The sequence below is a fragment of the Acartia tonsa genome, chromosome 3, assembly GCF_053477335.1.
Source record: "Acartia tonsa isolate MP-2025a chromosome 3, ASM5347733v1, whole genome shotgun sequence".
NCBI lineage: Eukaryota > Metazoa > Arthropoda > Copepoda > Calanoida > Acartiidae > Acartia > Acartia tonsa.
In genome coordinates this window covers 14,505,154-14,524,760 of record NC_137262.1, presented here as the reverse complement: position 1 = coordinate 14,524,760, position 19,607 = coordinate 14,505,154, and the positions used below count along the sequence as shown (strand labels likewise).

Below are 19,607 nucleotides of genomic sequence, written 5' to 3'. Positions count from 1 at the left end.
TTCGTGTTTAACATCCTATACATATATGCATTGGAATCCGATATGAATTAACTATTATTCTTGATTTTTATATTATCTACTAATCTTGTTGTTGGTAGGTATTTGATTTAACTGTTATTTATTTATTCATTGAATAGAAACACCACAATTCAAACGTGATGCCAAATCTTTTTAAATTGACACTTCATATATATAGAATGTACAACAAATGTATACTACTTTAATTTATAGAATACCTTTTTAATAAGTCGCACATTACGGATACAGATGTCATGTTTGATGTCGTAGTTGAGTTATTTTTAATGTACCTAATTATCATCGAATTCCTCTTTTATTTCAGAAAATATTATTAAAATAAAATCTCAATATGCCACAGAACGAGCATATTGAGTTGTTTAGAAAGAGGCATGGACAAAGGTTGGATCATCATGAGAGAAAGAGGAAGAAGGAGGCCAGAGCGGTAATGTTTATTTTATTCATTGACTGTTAATTAAAAATGCGATAAATTTGGATCTATATTTTGTCTTAGAAAAGTCGGCGGTCCCAGGGTAATAATAAGTGTAAGTTCATAAAGAAGGCCTCACTCTCTTTCTTAAAAATAAGGGAAAAGCACACTAAATAAAATTGCTTGCATATCTTGTTAATAGATATATGCAGCCCCCCCCCCCCTTACTTTGGTTTGTTTTCAAGAGTGAAATTACCTCCAAATCTTTCAATGTCAGAATAATGTTTTAAAATTGCTAAGACGATAAAGTTTATTAAAGTAGTACATTCATGAAGTAGCTTCTTTCAAGTTAATGTACCTATGCGCTTTTATAGATACAAAGATACACAAAACTTCAATTTTAACATTTTTGTAGGTGAAGAAGAGGGCTAAGACAGCCCAGAGTCTACGCGGTCTCAAGGCTAAGATATACAACAAAGAAAGGCGTACTGAAAAGATTCAAATGAAGAAAACTATCAAAGCACATCAAGAAAAATTGTCTAAAGGTTAATCTCTATCAAAACATTTATTACCAAAAAAATACTTTTTAAGATTCATTTTATGTATTTTTATTTAAGTAGGTACTTATTGAATGTCCCAATTACAATAGAATCGTTAACAGTTTTTTTTTCTACTAGGAAAGAGAGAAGCACCAGCCGATCAAGGCGCAGTACCTGCATATCTTTTGGACAGAGAACATGAAACTCAGGTTAGGTTTTAGAGTAGGCTTTTTGGTATACCTCATGCAATGTGCTTCTGTAGAGGTTCATATGAAAAGATTTTTTTAAAAGTATTTATTTGCGAGAGAAGTTAAATGAACAAATCTTCTCAGAAACAATAATGACCTTTGTTTAGCTTTAAGAAAATATTTTTTATGCCGAAATTATGTTTTTTTTGTACCTAGTAAATAAACAGTTAAACTTCGTTTCAGGTTTTTTAATTCGACAAAGATTGATAGGTAGAGAATTTTCACCCTAGGAAGTAAAAGAATTAATTTTTTTCCTATTTTAGGCTAAAAACATTTCTAGCATGGTAAAGCAGAAGAGGAAAGAAAAGGCAGGAAAATGGGAAGTGCCTATTCCTAAAGTAAAACAAATCTCTGAGGCCGAGGTCTTCAAAGTTCTGAAATCCGGGAAGACTAAAAGGAAGGGATGGAAAAGAATGGTTACAAAAGTTACCTATGTTGGAGAAAATTTCACAAGAAAGCCGCCAAAGTTTGAAAGGTTTATCCGGCCGATGGCACTCAGGTTCAAGAAAGCTCATGTAACACATCCTGAACTTAAGGTATTTCTTTTTTTAGCTCGAATGGTAAGAACTATTGAAAATCAATTTAGTAACTCGATAACAGGGGCGTTCAAGCTTTTTTATTTGAGGGGGGGGGGTAAAATGGCGCGCAAAGTGCGCCGCAAAAATTTTGCTGGGGGGGGGGATAATTACCCCCCCTGAAATCTGTTGGCATGGGTAAATTCTTTTTACCCCCCTTAAAATTTACCCCCGGGGTTTACCCCCAAATTTTTTTTGATAAGGATTTTATTTTGGAGGGGGTATTTACCCCCAAAAAAATTATTTTGGGGGTTAATTACACCCTCCTGAATGGTTGGGGTAATATTTTATAATAGTTTTACATGGAGGGGGGTAATATGAAAAATATTTTGTTTCGGTTGTGAGGAGTAATAACCTTTTTACCCCCCCCCCCCTTTGACGTCCTTGCTCGATAATACAAGAATGACCTAGAGCGGGACATTTGAGGAATACTAAAAAGAGATATCGTAGACCCCACCCCAATCTTTTAAACCGTTCCTAAAAAAAACTTTACCCATACCTAGGTTTTACAAATGTGATGAATTTTAACCATTTAGACTACATAAAAAATATAACGGGGTGTAATTAGTAATTACCCCTTTCACCTATTCAGTCAAAACAGCTTGGACGTCCTTGCTATGATAAAGTTGTCTTGTCGAACAAAGCAGAGAAAATCAGAAAAACGCTATTATTTCAAAAATGTGTGCGTCTACAACCAAATTACTTTTTTATATAAAATGAAGCTTAGGATATTCTTGCTAATAACCATGAAAATAATTTTATCATGTTTTTATTTTTTAGGCCACATTCTATCTGCCCATTATTGGCGTGAAGAAGAACCCCAGCAGTGTTATGTACACATCTCTGGGTGTCATCACTAAGGGTACAATCATAGAGGTCAACATTTCCGAGCTGGGTCTGGTCACTTCTGGAGGCAAGGTTGTCTGGGGTAAATACGCCCAGGTCACCAACAACCCTGAAAATGATGGTTGTATCAACGCTGTGCTTTTAATCAATAATTAGATAATTTTCTCTGTGATAATTGTATCTAACCTTTAAAATTTTCATGCCAAGACAATATTTTCTCTCTTTGAATTAGCGCTGGTCGAAAACTTATTTTTTTGCAGATTTAAAATGTTTGGCGTATTGCGAATATCTGTAAGAAGATTCAGCTCGAGTTCCTGGCACAGGATGCCACGAGGATCAAGGATACAAAAACATCAAACTCAGGATGATGTTGAATTTGATTCAGGTGATAAATCTCAAATCAGGGGCGTCCAAGCTTTTTTATTTGGGGGGGGGGGGGGGTAAAATTTTGAAAATAAGCTCATTTGGGGGGGGGGGGAAGGGTTAATCTTTATTTTATAGAGGCATTTTTTTATTTGGGGGGGTAAAAATTTTAAAAATCCAAAATTTTGGGGGTGCCTACGGCACATCCAAATTCATTTGGGGGGGGGGGGGGGGTAATCACCCTTTTACCCCCCCCCCCCCCTTGGACTTCTATGTCTCAAATCATTAAACAAAAAAATTAACAGTATCTTTTAAAAGTGAATAGTGAAATGGATATCATTTTTAAAAGCGTTAAAGGTTTTAAGTTTATTAAATGAATGTGTTGAATAATAATAAGCAGAGAAACTACCTACACATTTTTTAAAAATATTTTTTCAACTGTAAAATAGTGAAATAAAAATCAAATAATCATTTAAAAATATGTATTTTTTTATAGATCTAGTACAGGAAACAGAAAAAGAGGGGTGGAGTGAATTTTTAAATAATAAGAAACTGTCTGATGATAATAGAATAGAATCTTCATTTGGAAATATCAGGTAAGTACCAATAATTTATTTAGTAACAAATATAATATTTTTATCAATGGATATATTCTTACTTGTATCTTACTACAGATTTTCATGTTCTTTAGGTTATAAAGTGAAACACGAAGCATGCTAAAATAACGATTTCTTTATTCCACATCCTTTACCGAATCCCCTCCTCTTCTACGTGAAATGAATTGATTGATAATGGAGTTCCATGTTAGCAAGCCAAATTGCCGACAATTTTTCCCATTTCATAATATCTACGTATTTATATTCAACATTCATTTTTTTATCACACCCCTGTAGATTGCTAAGATAGGGATTATGATATCCTTTATATTTATCGCATTGTGTAAGACAGTTGTCCGCGTATGAATAAATGAGAAATTGTAGAATCAATCCCTGTTGGTTTATTTTATTTTTCTCGGGTAATTGTCTAGGTAAGTTAGGATAATTTACATGATATTTAATTCTTTTTAATTTTATATTTAGATTTGATAAAGATAATCTACCAAAATTATTTACCTCTGAACAAACGTTAGAAGAGGAACAAAAAGTAAGGTATGTGTTTTAAAGTCAACTTTTATAAAAATTGTATCTTTCTTTAAAATTAGTAAGCTATCTTTTCTCCTCTTTGGACTGGACGAAGTCGAACTAACAAACATTCTACAACCCAGACTTAGCTTTGCCAATAGCACACTTATTCATACTTCATACACTTGCTAAATATTATTTATTTAATAATGTTTTATTTTTCAGTAAACCTCAGCCAAAGAATTATATATTGACAAGCACAATTAAACAGGAATATGCAAAAGGGGAATCAATGTTTTTTGAGGATGATGAAATACCAGTTTCTAAGAAAGTGCAGTTGAATGAAGCACAGCAAAATAATTATAATAAAAAGGCAACTGACACTTCAAAAAATCGTAAGAATAAGTTGAGAGTTGATCATAAATCTGTATCTAAAAGTGATAATAATGATAATTTGAACTATTTTGATGAACTTACATTTGGTGACAAGTTTCGACAGTTTGATCCAGCAAAAGTAAATGAAGGCCATCAGGTTTTACCTGGACCTGTTACTGGAAATATTAAGTCAAGCATGGAGGATCTTAGCTTTGTGGATGAACAATATTTGGGCAGCTCTCGCGAGCTTGCTTCCAATTCAGAAATGCCACTTAAACCAGTTAATGAAATACAAAATATTTCTACAGAATCACAAATAATAGATGAACAAACAACAAATACAGTTGATGAAAGTAAGTCAAAAGAAAATTCATTAAATATAAAATGCATAAACTATCCTTTTTTTTACAAATTACCTCTTCTGTTGATATTATAATGTCATAAATTCATAATAGTCTGTTTTAGATTAAGCTGTTTAAAACTTATTTTTTTGTTTTGTTTCTATTATATGTTATGTCATTGTATATTTAACTTGTACATAGTATATAGACCAAAAAAGCTTTATTCTACTGCTGATATATGCAAAGAACACTTGTACTTGTTCGTCCCAATTTGGTTTAATCTCCAATGATCTTAAGTATCATATGGTTTTCAATGAGTTAAATATCCTTCGAATGACGTCTTAGCTTTTGTCTTTAAAATAAAACTGAAACTTAATACCTAAAATATTTTGATTTAGGTAATTTTATAGATGATCAATATTTCAAGCCATCAAAATATGTTCCTATCAAAGATATAAAAACACAAGAGATAGAGGAAAACAATATTGAAGAAAAGCCTAAAAAAGTTAAGAAATTGAAGGTTACTAAAGAAGAGGCCCCGTCTGCCTTGGCATATGTCAGGAGCTTGAGAAAACAGACCAGTAACCCTCAAGAAACCTCCAATTTTCATGGTATGTGAAAACTTTTTATAATATCTATTACAATTTTTAATCCAAAGTGTAGTTGTCTTCCCGTTTCTACCCCTCCCCCTCCTCTGATAAAGTAACTGTGCACACAACTCTTACTGTCATAAATCAAGTCCTTTTTTATAAGATTTTTCTCACTAATATAAAGTTCGTAGGAATTGTAAAACATATTTTATTTTAGATCCTGTAACAGAAATAGGGAAGAATATAACAACTAGAATGGCGGCTGCCAGCTTTCCTCTAGCTACCACCATGGCAAGGTCAGTTGTTTAGTTATAGGTCCAGCATTCTTAAACTTGCAACAAGCATTTTAAAGCATTTCGGAGAAAGGGATGAAGGGATTTATAATTAGAATGTCGGCTATTATCTAATATCTAATGTATAGATTTGACAAAACTATTGCTAATGTTACTCAAAAATGCTATCAATCGGTACACAAACAAAGTAAAGTAAAGCGTAGGTACTAATTATGAAATTAAAAAATCTTCAAATATTTAAGAACAAAATCTACTAACAGTAAAACAATTGAACAATGTAATCCAATAGGCGATAAAACACAAGGAAATAATAAAAAACCTTTTTCCTTTAGTACGTTTTTTCCTTTAGGTTTTATGTCCTTTAGGACCTTTGTCCCTTTAGGAAATATGTCCTTTTAGGAGGTTTGTCGGTGTACCCTTTCAATCTAACTTTGCCAATATAATATTGTTAACGTACTCATTATCACATTTGTATGTTACAGAAAAAAAAGAGAAGAAAAAGATGATGAAAGTTTAGACATTAAGACTAATGTTTATAAGGATGTAGAAACATATTCACCACCAAACCTTTCCAAATATATCTCTGTTGAGGTTGAAAAACTTTTAATGTCGAAAGTAAGTACCTAGATCTTATTCCAGGGGTGTATATTCTACATGGGATCCCCGGCTCGGGGGGGGGGGGGGGGGGGGGGGATAAAAAATAAGTGGTTGGAGGGAAAAAATGTAAAAATTTAGAAAACTTACAACATTTTTTCCATTTCCCCCCTCCTTGGTGAAAAAAAATAAAAAAATGTGTGGTAGGAGGGAAAAAATAAATAAAATATAGAGTTCTTTAATTATTTTTCCATTCCCCCCCCCCCCCCCCCTACTTGGCGAGAAAAAACTAGGGGGGGGGGGGGGAAAATAAAAAAATTGTTGCCGGGGGAAAAAAAATAAATCTTGTGCAGAATATACACCCCTGTCTTATTCCTTATTTGTAAAGTTCAATACTTCAATTTAACAACCAGAAAAGCGGGGCTCATAAGTAAACAATCAAAGGATGTTAACTACATTTATAGAATGGTTACTATTTATTTTATAAGCAATTCAAATAAAATACATATTTAAATTTCTGTACAGATCGTATGAATCTATCTATTTTTGTTTATAGTTTATATTTCAAATATTAAAGCACATTATCAGCTATGCATAGTTTAATATTGATGAAATATTTCTCTTATGTCATAAATTGCAATATAAGGTTTTTTTTATGCAACCATCTCGTAATCAATGATTAAATGGCACTTAGAATTCGAATTTCGATCTGAAATTTTTCATGAGTAAACCTTGGTAGGTCTATTTTCCCTAAATCGAACAAAAAGTTGTTAAAATAACGGCTGGCGGCTCAGCCGTTTAGCCGTTTTTTGCATAATTTCAGGGAAAATTCATCATTAATTACGTAGGAATCAACTTTTTAAAACATATTTTTGTTTTAATTCATGTTAAATGATAGCAATAACCATTTTTAAAATTTCTAGTACCAACAGCTACCGGATAGAACCGTTTGATAAGGTTTTTGAGCAACAAAAAGTATTATGTTGAGATAGGTTTACTGACTAATTTGCTCTTAAGATAGCCGAAAATTGGCAAAACGGCTGAGTAGCCAGCAGTAAGCCGTTACTTTTCTGACTTTTTGTTCGATTTAGGGAAAATAGACCTACCAAGGATTATTCATGCAAAATTTCAGATCGAAATTAGAATTCTAAGTGCCATTTAATCATTGATTACGAGATGGTTGCATTAACCCCCCCCCCCCCCCCTTAACTCTGAAGTAAAGACCTTGTTAATAATAAGCTTTGGTTTTAAAAAAACGGCTCATTTAGAATCTTCTTTTTGTGACGTCATTTAAATAATTAATGAATTGTAGGTGTTATACAATGACCATGAAATTATCGGACTGTGGAAGCCGTATGGTCTACCAATGTTCAGTGCAGGGACTCGACCTGATGAACACTCGCTAGAGAAATATCTGCCTTTCCTGGCTAAGGAGCTCGGGTACCAGAATTTGTATGAAGTGCACAGGCTAGACTCAACTACCACAGGAATGCACTACATCAAGAAAAGAAAAACAAATTATTTTAAAGCTAAAATGACCTTTAAGCAATTTCATTTCTATTGTATTATAGACAACTTTTTGTTGCTCCACTAAGGTTCTATGTCTGTTCTTAAATCTTGCTTTTTCTTGGTTTTTAAAATTATAAAACAAACTATCAAGGATGATAACATCCATAATTAAAAAAGGTAAAAGAAAATCACGAAATCAATTTATACATATTTTTTGGTAGCTTGACCGACAGACTGACAAACCAAGTGAGTTGTATACTGTAAAGAGTATCTACACCAAATAATCTGCAGTCTATCTTAAATAGTAGCCAAGAAAATCATATATCTCTCCAGAGTGTTACGGACGGACAAAGTGAATTATAATGTAATGCTAATACATTTAAAGGTGTTGTTCTACTAGCAACTTCAGAAGCTCGAAGAAAACACCTAAAACAACTGTTTGCTTCTAAGAAGATTGTGAAAACCTATTATGCCATCACAAACGGTGTACCAAGTCCAATGGAAGGCATTGTTAATATTGCAATTGGCGAAGGAAAAATTGGTGATAGATACAGGTAAGATTTCAGACTATACATTTTTGTTTCATAACTATGGTTCATCTATAAGCGATTTGTTCAACAGTTATATTGAAAAGAGTTGGGGAGGGGCGGGGCAGGTTTGGCACTTTATTAAAACGGAAAGTCACATCAAACACAATTAAACTCATTTTAAAAAGATTAGCACTTATATTTACGTTTAACGTGGGATTGTGAGAAATGACGGCGGAACCGCCGCTGCTGTCCAAAATTTTGTTCTGTACATATTCGATACAAAGAGATTTCTAAAGATAAATACTAATCGGACCAATCGTAAGTAGTTTGTTATTTGCCCTTGTACTTCTTACAACTTGCATACATTCTCGGACTTCTTTGTTTCTTTTATTAAAGACTGGTATGTATCCCAAAATTTAATTTTGTTGCATTAATTTATTATTTTAGACCAACTTTAAAACCTGACTACAGCAAAGATAATAAAATCATCACAAACAAGAAAACATCAAAAAGCTCTTCCAGGTTTGTTCTTTTTCAGGGATCTTAAGGCATAAGACAACGAATATAAAATTGATGAACGTACACATTGTTGATAAACAAAATTACCTCTTCTGTACATTAAAATTGTTGATTGAAAAGTTTGGATACTTTTAGTACACTGGTATCCAAAGATTTATTTACACGTTCTAATATTGTCCATGTAAATATAGTTACTTTTATATTTTAGTCCTGCAAGTACAGAATACAAAGTGTTGGCTAACAACTACGAAGCAAGTCTTGTTGAAATTCTTATGCTCTCTGGTGTCAAGCATCAGATCAGAGTACATTTGGGTCTGGGGCTCGGCACCCCCATCCTGGGGGACAATAAATATTCATACCCCGACCAGTTGGGGCCACCACAAAGAATAAAAGGAAGTATATTGAACAAGTTGGGATTAAAGAAGAGCCAAGCTAGAAATCTACCTTTATTTCTGCATTCAAAGTAAGATTTTTACACAGAAAATAGTGCTATTACAACTAAACAAAAACACATTAGTAGCATACCTAGGTAGTAATGTAGCACAGTTGAAGATTTTTTTTGTTTTTAGAATTATATTTAGATATCATGCATATTTTTAAGTACCAATAGGATTTATATTCTAGTAGGTATGACTTTGTATTTGATAACAGCCGAATTAACCAGTTCTGAGTCATACTGAAAAATCATGTATTATATTATAGACAATTTTCCGCAAATAATAAAAAGAAATCATAATATTATTAACTTTAATCTTAAAATTTTCAAAGCTAATGGAATAATTTCATTATGTTATTGATGTTTTGTTTTAGGAGAATAAGTATACCCGAAGTTTTGAAGGATAAAACCTTGACAATTCTAGCCAACAAGCCTCACTTCTTCAACAAAGTTCAACAGAGATTAAGACTTAAACAACTGGAAAATAAATAAATTAAATATTGACGATTTGTTACTTATAATAATTTCCCATTTAATTTGTTTGGGTGATTACTGCAGATTTCAAACAGAAAAGAAACCTTATTTATTTACATTGTGATAATATTAATATTTATTTGTACTTTTCTTATGTTGATTATATTGATCACTTCTTTGAAAAGCTTGATAATAACGATTTATTTGAATGAAAATTTTTCTAAACAAAAGTAGTTTTTAAAATGCTATAAATTTTCAGAAAAATCGACACATTATGTTTGATCCTCGGGAAGGGGGAGGGGGCCACAGACAATGGGACAAAAGTATATCACCTGAGAAGGGTGCTTCTGAGGACAGACATTATGACAGGGTTAGCGGCAGCAGGAAAAGTTTGTCAAATGACAAGGACAGGCCTGTTAGCTTGTTGATTAATTCGTTGAATTATCATGGTCAACAGTTGACCAGCTTTTTGAGGGATACAAGTATGGCCAATAATATTGATATGAAAAAGGTGGATTATCATGCTTATCAACAGGTAAACATTATTTTATTATTGATTGATTTATTTCAGTCCTTGTTCGCTTATTAGGGGGGGAGGGGGGGGGTTAATGCAACCATCTCGTAATCAGTGAGCAAATGGCACTTAGAATTCGAATTTTGATCTGGAATTTTGTATGAGTAATCCTTAGTAGGTCTATTTTCCCTAAATTGAACAAAAAGTTGGAAAAGTAACGGCTGGTGGCTCAGCAGTTTAGCCATTTTTAAAACTATTTTCAAGGGAAATCATCACGAAACCTATCCCTACATAATACTCTATGCTGCTCCAAAACGTTTTCAAACGGTTCTAGTTGCTAGTTGCTGGTACTAGAAATCTAAAAATGTTTTTTTTTGTATCATTTCACATGATTTAAAGCAAAAATATGTTTCAAAAAATTGATTCCTACATAATTTATGGCAGATTTGCCCTAAAAATAGCCAAAAAACGGCTAAACGGCTGAGCCGTTATCCGTTACTTTTTCAACTTTTTGTTCGATTTAGGGAAAATAGACCTACCAAGGATTAGGTACTCATGCAAAATTTCAGATCGAAATTCGAATTGTAAGTGCCATTTGCTCACTGATTACGAGATGGTTGCATTAAAAACCCCCCCTTTTATTCAACTATATAGTAAAGGCGGTGCTTTCACAGAAGTGCATGTTGAGCACAAATCCCATTACCCCCCTATTTTTGACATGAATAGAAAATATTTTTTTTTCTATGCGGTGCTATAAAGTACTTGACCTAAAGTATGAAACAAACTCCCCTTCCTTATTTCCAGTTTATTTTAAAACTAAGGGGGTTATGTGTTGTGCTTAAACAAGAGATTTCGATTTGAGGTCTAACGCTATTAAGACAAATTGAAAAATAGAAAATATTTTAAATAGTGTAAGTGGACGATTGATTGTCAATTAAAATAATAATTTAGAGATCAAAAACAATGAGGCTAGAAGATCGTGGAAAAAGATTACTTTTGCACAGGTAGGTATTTTTTTTTAATAAGTGTAATAAGAAATTATTTTAAGTCAGTGATCGCGACTGTCTACCTGACCTTCCCCCTCTCTACATTGTTTATTATTTAATTCTCTTCTAATATAAATACACTGTAAAGAAAGGGACAAGACGCAGAAGGCCATTGGCATTCTCTTCCTTTATACTACGCTTTCTTTCTTTCTCTTTATATCAACTTCTTAATTGTTACGCCTATGAGCACTTAAGAGAAAGGGGGATGTTATACTGACACCCCTCTTTTAATTTTTGTTATAAAAAGTAAAAAATATTTTTTGGGGGGTTGGGGGGGAAACTTTTTAGGGTAATTTCTCTTGAGAAAACTAGTCACTTTTTATTACTAAAGGATTTTATTTTTGCTTAGGTTTATATCCCAGAAAGGGGAGTCTTTATTCAGTGCAGAATGTCAACATAGTTTGAAGATGTCGTCACTGGGTAATGATATAGAAGACCATGCGGCTATTCTTCCACCACTTGAAGTTTTCTCAACTGTTGATCCCTCCCTCAGAATAAAACACTTGTTAAGGGTAACATTTATGATTTAATTACTTATTTTTTGGTTCAATAAACATTGAAACAAAGTATTTGTTAAGTCTTTATACACTTCTCAATAATTTTCATAAAATTCTCTATGACATGTTAGCTTGTATTTTCTTGAAGTAAAATCTGAAACATTTTTAGACAATCAAAGTTGGCGATGTAATGTTTTGTGAAGTAACACAAAAAGCTCCCTCTGGTATCCTACTTGCATTGTTGTCACTTGATCCTGTTTCTGGTAAATCCAGGTAATCCAACAGTATGATTTACAAATTTCTTCAGGGGTTTAATGTGTTTATTCTGCATGGGATCCCCTGCTAAGAGCCTAAGGTGGAGGGAAAAAAATAACTGAATCTGTCAATTTTCGACAGAGAGAGGAAAAGAAAAGCTGATTTTCAACCAAACTTAAATATTTAGTATATACCTATTATAATCTAAACATTTTTTCCTATTTATTACAGGTATGTTGTAGACCTTAAAGTGCTTGGTTTTTGTCCGTCAGCAGAGATGGTTTCTGCAGGAGGCGAAGATGATCTCAGGGATGTTGATGCTGGCTATCATGTTGGTGATATTGTTAGGGTTGCTGCGCTAGAGGTATTTCCAATTCATGCAATGTTGTTCAGCAATGACAGTCACATTCACAAACGCCCATTTTGTACAATTATTCCAACTAGATAAATATTGAAAGATAATTTGTTTAGATAAAACCTGACCAAGAGAAGTTTCTGGCAGGTATGAGGAACTCTGCTCTGCCTCATGACCTCCAGAATATAATTAAACTTGGATTAGTTTCCAGGCAGGACCTACCAGTTACTCTACGCTACACTAAACAGGTATAAATTCCTTTTATCTAATATATATTGTGAAACATAAAATTACATAATCTTAAAAGTTTGATTATTATCTTTGATAAAATATAATATTATGCAACAATTTGCTAATTAATAACTTATTTAGAATTTGGATATTGAGATGAGACCAAACCTATTGATACAGAAAATATTTAATTGTACCTTTATTTTAAGATTTGTTATTGTACTTTGTAGTAAATGCTTGTGGATATTATATTTATATAAATTATGCTATATATTTGTGTATCTTAATGTTCCTTTGCTTTGTACACAAGGCTCTGGAGCGAGGCTACCATTATGAAGATTTTCTGGAGAAAAGTCCAGGATTTATCAACCCTAACAATGTGTCCCACTTGTGCTCTGAGCTGGGCATCTCCAATACAGCCTCAAGCTTTATGCAAGATCTAAATGGTGAGTCAAGTCCATATCGAGAAGTAATGGGCTTAGGATAATTAAGTTGGAGAGAGAAAAGTTCAGGGGTGGATTCTAAAAAAAAATTAGGATCGCTGCCTCACCAAAATTGTTATTTGTGAAAAATCCTCCAAAATCACAAAAAAATCTACAAAAGTTAAATAGAATCTATTCACTATTGTTAATACCTAACCCTTATGTCATTTTATTTAATTTTTGTAGATTTTTATGTGATTTTGGAGGATTTTTCACAAAACAATTTTGGTGATGCAGCGACCCTAATTTATTTAGGAATCCAACCTCAGTTATGCAAATGAAATGTTTGTTGTCTCATTTACTTAGTAATACTTTATTATTTTAAACATTAAAGATAAAACATTACTGTTGGTTTGTTTTTTGATCACGCAGTTAGGTTTTCATTCTTTTACATTTTGCCTCGTTTAGATTGAAATGAAACATATACTTAACTATTTTGGATTTTGAATAAGTTTTTGCAATAAAAATTTATTGGGATTGAAATAAAGAAAAAGATGAAAAAACTAACGAAATGGAGCATGCAAAATATTTACATCACTGGCAGATGCTTTCTTTGTAGAACTATGAAGAAATCGTTGTTATACAGTGTGCTAAATTAAAGCTACTGCGAAATTCCGTTTCTATTTTTAAAATTTACACCTCTTGCTCTCGCCTTTTTCGTTGCACAGAATGGCATAGGTTGTAAAATCTAATATAACTCCTTGTTTATCAGTATTAAAAAGTTTTTTTGCATATCTTTAAATAACCAATTTGATTTGAATCCAGTTGATAAAAGTTGTTAAAATAGATTGTTGAAATAATTTAAGGTGGGTATAGCTTTTCTTAAATCTAGTTACATATTTTGTTACTATTTGATATTGATATGTGTCTAATATAAGATATTCATTAGGTCAATATACCAAGGACAAGTATGCAAACAGCTTAAGGGCAGCGCAGAATAGACAATGGGCTGCCAAGCACGTTCATCTGGGTATCAAACATTTCAAGTCTGGCAACAAGATTGAGGCATTCCAGAGCTTAAATCAAGCACTTAATATTGATCCTAAGAATGTTGAGGGGTTAGTAGCTAGAGGTAATGAAACTTTTCTTAATTCTGTAAAATTTCATGTTGATAAAGTTTGCAAAGTTTGACCTTTGTAGCAAATGAATAAAGAATAGATTAACTTAAAATTATGGTTGGCAATCCGTATCCGGAATCCGCCAATTTTTGGTCAATTTTGGAATCCGAATCCGGAATCCGTTTTTTAATAGCGGATTCGGATTCATAATTGGTAGGCAAAAATTAGCGTCTTGAGTTTTTTCTTTCAACTACAACTTTTTGAAGGCAAAGATTATCATCATTATATATAAAATCTTTTAAAATCCGGTTCGATTCTCGGAAGTGAATTATAGAGAACGCCAAGAACATTAATTTTTAGAACATACCTATGTAGCACTTTAATTTTTTAATTTTTAAAAAAAAGCCTTTTAAATATTGCTAGAATCCGGAATCTGCCAAAAATAAGAATCCGGAATCCGCCATTCTTTTGGAAGGATTTATATAAGAATCCGAATCCGGTCCAAAAAATTTGACGGATTGCCATCCCTACTTAAAATGTATATTGCAGCCTGCAGGAGTGCCTGCAAATATAGAATCTTTCACTTATGTCTCTATTTTTCAATAATGTTAAATACAATTAAATTTCTTTCATAGGTGCCTTATATGCAAACAATAATGGCCTCGAGAAAGCCATTGAAGATTTTGAGGCCGCCCTGAAGGTGGATCCCAAGCATACTAATGGAAGAAAATACATGTGTGAAACACTTGTGGCTGTGGCCAGAAATTATGAAGATGATAAAAAGGTACCAATAAATATTTACATGTGATAAAAGGGGAAATTTAAGTTCTTCTTTAAAAAATAAATACCTACAGTAAAAAATTCACATATTTGGATGGCAGTTGCTTTAATTTCTCATAGTAAGTCTTAAATTTCATATAGTACCACATTAAAGTAATATAGCTCATTCTCTTTTTAGGGAGATTTTCTTTCCGCTGGTTGTAAAAAGTGGCCCATTCCCTCCCCTTTTGAATTATTCTTATTTTCAAGAATTGAATTCGTGAACAAAGACTGAAAGAGTTACCTAAAACGGTAGAGCAGTGCAATTATGACAGCTGTCCCAATTTAACAAGAACGAACACATTCACATCTCTCTCTGAAACAATAATGAACTTTGATATTGATATATAATTTAGCCCAGAATCAGTTTTACTTTCTGCAATAGAAAAAGCCCCATAAACAAATAAAGTTTAAATAATGATTTAACAACAACATAACAAATAATAAATATATTTTAATTAAACATTTGGTATTGGTTTAACAAGGATGTATGTCTTCATAGCTTCTCCTTCCCTACATTTGATATGGGTCTATGGTGCTCCAACAGTTTGGTATAGGTAAATTCCTAAAACATAACAAATCATAATTTGTGACATTTATATGAATTTGGTTTTCTAGTTTTGTTTCTTAGTTCAAATCTTTGGCACCCCTGGCTTTGTACACATTCTTGAGGTATTTGTATTGGGCGAGGATTCGTTCATACTCTGCCTCCAGGAAGTTGCATCTATCTTTCTTCTGGTCAGACTGTTGTTTCCAAAACTTTACAGCAGCCTTTTCCTTGGTGATTATCAGATTCTTTCTCTCTAACTCAGCCTTATAGGCTTTAGCCTTTTCAACAGCAATGGTTATCTTTCTTTCAGCCAGCTGCAACTCCTTAACATAATCCAGATCTTCATTATACTTTCTACCTTCTTCTTTTGATGGCTCAGCTCCGAATAACTGCACCATCTCCTCATCATCACTATCAACCAGTAAAACTTTCCTGGTCACGACTTCAGTCTCTCCCTCTGACTTGTTGTCAATCTCAATTTCAAGATCTGGCTGGTTGTTAATCTCAATCTCAAGATCAGTGTCAGCAACCCATTCTTCAGGGTCGTATGCCTCAGGGTCATATGCCTCACCAAACTTGCATGGCTTGCGTAGCTTAGGAACATCATCTGGTGCTTGTACAGGCTCCTCATACTCTGATTCTGTGTCATCCTCTGGATGCCAGATAGGTATCTCATCATTCCTTTGAAGGAGAAGTTTATGTGCAGCCAACATTCCTTCACGCTCGTTGAATCTGTGTAGAGGGCCATGTGTCTTATAGACATGCCAATTCTGCCAGCCAGGCATGCGTTGGTCGGACATAAGCTGCCGCTTAACGCCTTGATCACGCTCAATGACACCTCTATCAGCTAACAAATGACGCATAAACTGGTTCTTGTTGTAACCAGCTGTGACTGAAAGACATGGAGGAACCATAACACGAGTTTCACGGCTGGGTCTGGGCAAGCTTTTTCTGAATTTGAAGGCATGGTCAAATGTTTTATTTACTGTGTCTACCACCTTTGCAACCCCTTCGAAACTCAGATTGGATCCGAAATGGAGGCCCAACTGTGGTTCTATCCACATTCCGAATCTTACCCTCAAAGTCTTGTCACTCCCATCACCTAAGACCATAGTCATTACAGCCCTGTGGGTATTTAAGCGTGGCATTCCCATGGACTCGTTGGCTTCATGTGCTATTTTATTAAATGCACCAACTCTACTCCATACCTGCATGTGGGAGGGTACAAACCAGCAAGTGCCTATACTGCACTTGTTCCACTTCTGGCCCTTGGTGGTCTCAACGATCTCGTTGACGTAGTCGCGCATGACGGCGTTATCCATCCCACCTACCACCTTTTGAAATATAAGACATATTATATTTTTGGGTCGACTCTGGTCACAGATTGCGTCCTTGACTATGGACGTCATCTCATCCAGGTTCTTGTCGGTCATTGTGACCCACCTCCGCTTGTAGGTGTCAGTCCAGAGCTCGTCAAATGGACGAAATGTAGCGTAGACGATGTCCACTATATCAAAGTGTTTACCACTCGACATGGTTTAAATTATCCTTGTTCTGAAAAATAAAAGTTTGTTTTAGAATGGTGTGGCAGGGAAAAAAAATAAATTCTAAGTTGAATCTGTATGAACACTTTTGGTATAGATCTATATATATTAAAAAAATATGCTTTCTATAGAAACGGGAATTTTCGGCTTGTTTGGTATGTTTTAAAAGATTAAACTTTGTGAAATCGCGTTCAAATAACTTTCGTCAAATATTATATTCACTGTTGTAAAAAAAAACGTACTATAATATTACAAATATTGACAATATTAAAGAAAGATTAATATTTACATCATGAGCCGGGAAATTTTTAAGATTTGTTTGGTATGTGTAAAAAAGAATGACAATTGTAAAAAAAAATCAATCGTGTTGGTTTTTCACTATTCATTAAAGAAAAAATACGATAATTATATGATAAATTTTTAAATAAAATGGATATTAATTGGGCATGTTTCACTCAAAAAAAAAATGTTTTAAAGTATTACGTAATTCAATCTTAAGTTGACACTTTGTTTTGGTTTGGCAGACATTCTGCCGGCATGCGTTTGAAGAATCTTTCTATGCCGCGACTCTATTCTCCATCGTGTTGCCAAATCATGGTTTTCGGTTTATACCAAATTTCGTTTCGTTTTGATTTGAATCCCAGGCTCCATATTCTACTATTATTTTTCCAAATTTGTACTTTTGGTGAATAATGTAATGAGTTGTTCATTATACAGTAATTTTCTGATATTTTTGGATTTTTCTTTGTTTTTATGATGTTTTTGTTGGATTTTGTGTATTTTCATGCATTTACAGTATTTTGGTATTTTTGAATTAAATGTATTTTGGTATTTTTGAAATTTTTTGGTATTTTTATATGTTGACTACAGCTATTATTCTTTGATAAGACGGAGTGTTTCTGGTCTAAGCCTTCCAGATTCAAGGACTTCCAGCAAAGGTAACTTGTTCACACCTCTTTTCGTTAAAAGATCTGCTAACATGTTCTCACCTGTTGCCCATTTTATTTCAGCTACTGTTCCATCCTGTATCATCTGTTTTAGGACTGCGATATCACCTCTCAGGATTCTTTCTCCTACTTCCGATTCTGAGTAAACAGCGGTTCTTGCAGAGAAGTTGTCTGTGATTGCTCTTACCTTAAGGTCAACTGTTCCACCATACAGCTCTTTTAGTAATAGCTTTAGACCTACAGCGGCATCTATACCATTGTATAGTGCTTGTGTCTCAGCACCAAGTGTGCTATTCACTCTTCTCTTCAGTTTACCACTTTTCCATTCCAAGGGAGCAACTTTGCCATTCTTTGTATTGACAATGAACACAATGTACCCACCACAGCTGTCAGTGTTATCATTCAGATTTCTGTATGCAGCGTCGGTGTACACAATTATTTCACAGTCATTGAAGTTGTCAAGATTTGAAATCATGATTGAAACTTCCTCTTTCTTTAGCCTAGCTGCCACATTCTTGGCTTTGATAAGGTCTGCTACCTTTCCCCCTTTGAATTTTGTTGACAAATCTATCATGTCAAAACTCAGATCTGGTCTGGTGGCTCTAGCCGTCCAGTTCACAACTCCTGTCATCTGACGCAGTAACGACAATTCCTCTTGATCCATTTCCTTCTCCTTGTCTTTCATCTGTCGTACATCAATTGTTGGAATTGTTACGTTTCTAACGTATTTGTTCTGGTCTAGCCGTATGCCTTGTTCTGTCTGTTTCAGGAAGAAACCAGTGTACATAAACTCTCTTGCCTCAGATTTTCCTACTTTGAAACATCCAAGTAGTTGGGGAATTATTTCTTTGTTGAAAAATGAATCTCCTGCGTGCAAGAAATCGTCGACATGTAAAGCTACAATGCCAACTAAGCTTCCATCCTTGAACAAAAAGAACATTCCTGAGTCAAATTTGCAAGTATCAAATTTTAATTCTTGAAGTTTATCAACAACCCTGAGATACCATTTCCTGCTAGCGTCCTTTAAACCATAAAGGCACTTGTTTAACAGCCAAAGCTTGTCTGCCTGATTTGCTTCCTTGGGAGGTTTTACGTATACATCTCTGTCCATTTCTGACCCTTGTAAAAAGGCACTGGATATATCGGTTGTACAGATGTCCCAACCTTCTGTAGCTGCTATCGCCAACAATAGCCTCATTGAGTGCTTTTGTACGGTTGGACTGTCTGTTGGGAATTCCCCATCCTCTTGGAAGCCTCTAGCTGTCAATCTAGCTCTCTTTTCTGTTCCTTTTTCGGTTAACACCCAGGTTGTTGTAATTCTCTCTTGTCCTTCATCATTCACCACTTTGTATGTGTCAAATGCAATTAGTTTGTTTAACTCTTCTATCTTTGCAGCTACACATTCTGGCGAGTTTCTTTGTTCTTTTGGAACCATCACAGCTAGTACTTCTGCAGTTGTAAGCAAAACCAGCTGTTCTTCTTCCTTTTCGAACCATATTTTTCGATTTTCT

General features: G+C 33.9%; 3 protein-coding genes across 5 annotated transcripts in view; all 3 read left to right on the top strand.

Annotated features, from left to right (window-relative positions):
• Window positions 1-274: 274 nt before the first annotated feature.
• On the top strand, window positions 275-2,914 carry Ip259 (NSA2 ribosome biogenesis factor-like IP259). The gene is made up of 5 exons (XM_080152791.1): window positions 275-460; window positions 861-990; window positions 1,123-1,193; window positions 1,496-1,768; window positions 2,588-2,914. The coding sequence occupies exons 1-5, from the start codon at window positions 368-370 to the stop codon at window positions 2,807-2,809; spliced, it is 789 nt and encodes a 262-aa protein (XP_080008917.1). The 5' UTR covers window positions 275-367; the 3' UTR covers window positions 2,810-2,914.
• On the top strand, window positions 2,915-9,982 carry LOC145313410 (uncharacterized). The gene is made up of 12 exons (XM_080152790.1): window positions 2,915-3,038; window positions 3,513-3,612; window positions 4,096-4,164; window positions 4,363-4,865; window positions 5,252-5,464; window positions 5,661-5,739; window positions 6,219-6,351; window positions 7,643-7,818; window positions 8,226-8,393; window positions 8,817-8,891; window positions 9,097-9,351; window positions 9,699-9,982. Exons 1-12 carry the CDS (start codon window positions 2,921-2,923, stop codon window positions 9,814-9,816), a joined length of 2,007 nt encoding a protein of 668 aa, XP_080008916.1. The 5' UTR covers window positions 2,915-2,920; the 3' UTR covers window positions 9,817-9,982.
• Window positions 9,983-10,038: 56 nt separating this feature from the next.
• Window positions 10,039-19,607, top strand: part of LOC145313409 (uncharacterized) — a 29,465-nt gene continuing 19,896 nt past the window's right edge. For 2 of the 3 annotated variants that reach the window (XM_080152788.1, XM_080152787.1), the window contains exons 1-9: window positions 10,039-10,333; window positions 11,264-11,316; window positions 11,708-11,870; window positions 12,025-12,128; window positions 12,342-12,474; window positions 12,582-12,713; window positions 13,007-13,142; window positions 14,068-14,250; window positions 14,872-15,020. In XM_080152788.1, the coding sequence (XP_080008914.1) occupies window positions 10,073-10,333; window positions 11,264-11,316; window positions 11,708-11,870; window positions 12,025-12,128; window positions 12,342-12,474; window positions 12,582-12,713; window positions 13,007-13,142; window positions 14,068-14,250; window positions 14,872-15,020 (1,314 nt within the window). In that variant the 5' untranslated portion in view covers window positions 10,039-10,072. Of the gene's footprint in view, window positions 10,334-11,263; window positions 11,317-11,707; window positions 11,871-12,024; window positions 12,129-12,341; window positions 12,475-12,581; window positions 12,714-12,837; window positions 13,143-14,067; window positions 14,251-14,871; window positions 15,021-19,607 lie in introns of those variants that run through there. The other variant, XM_080152789.1, reaches the window with a different exon arrangement.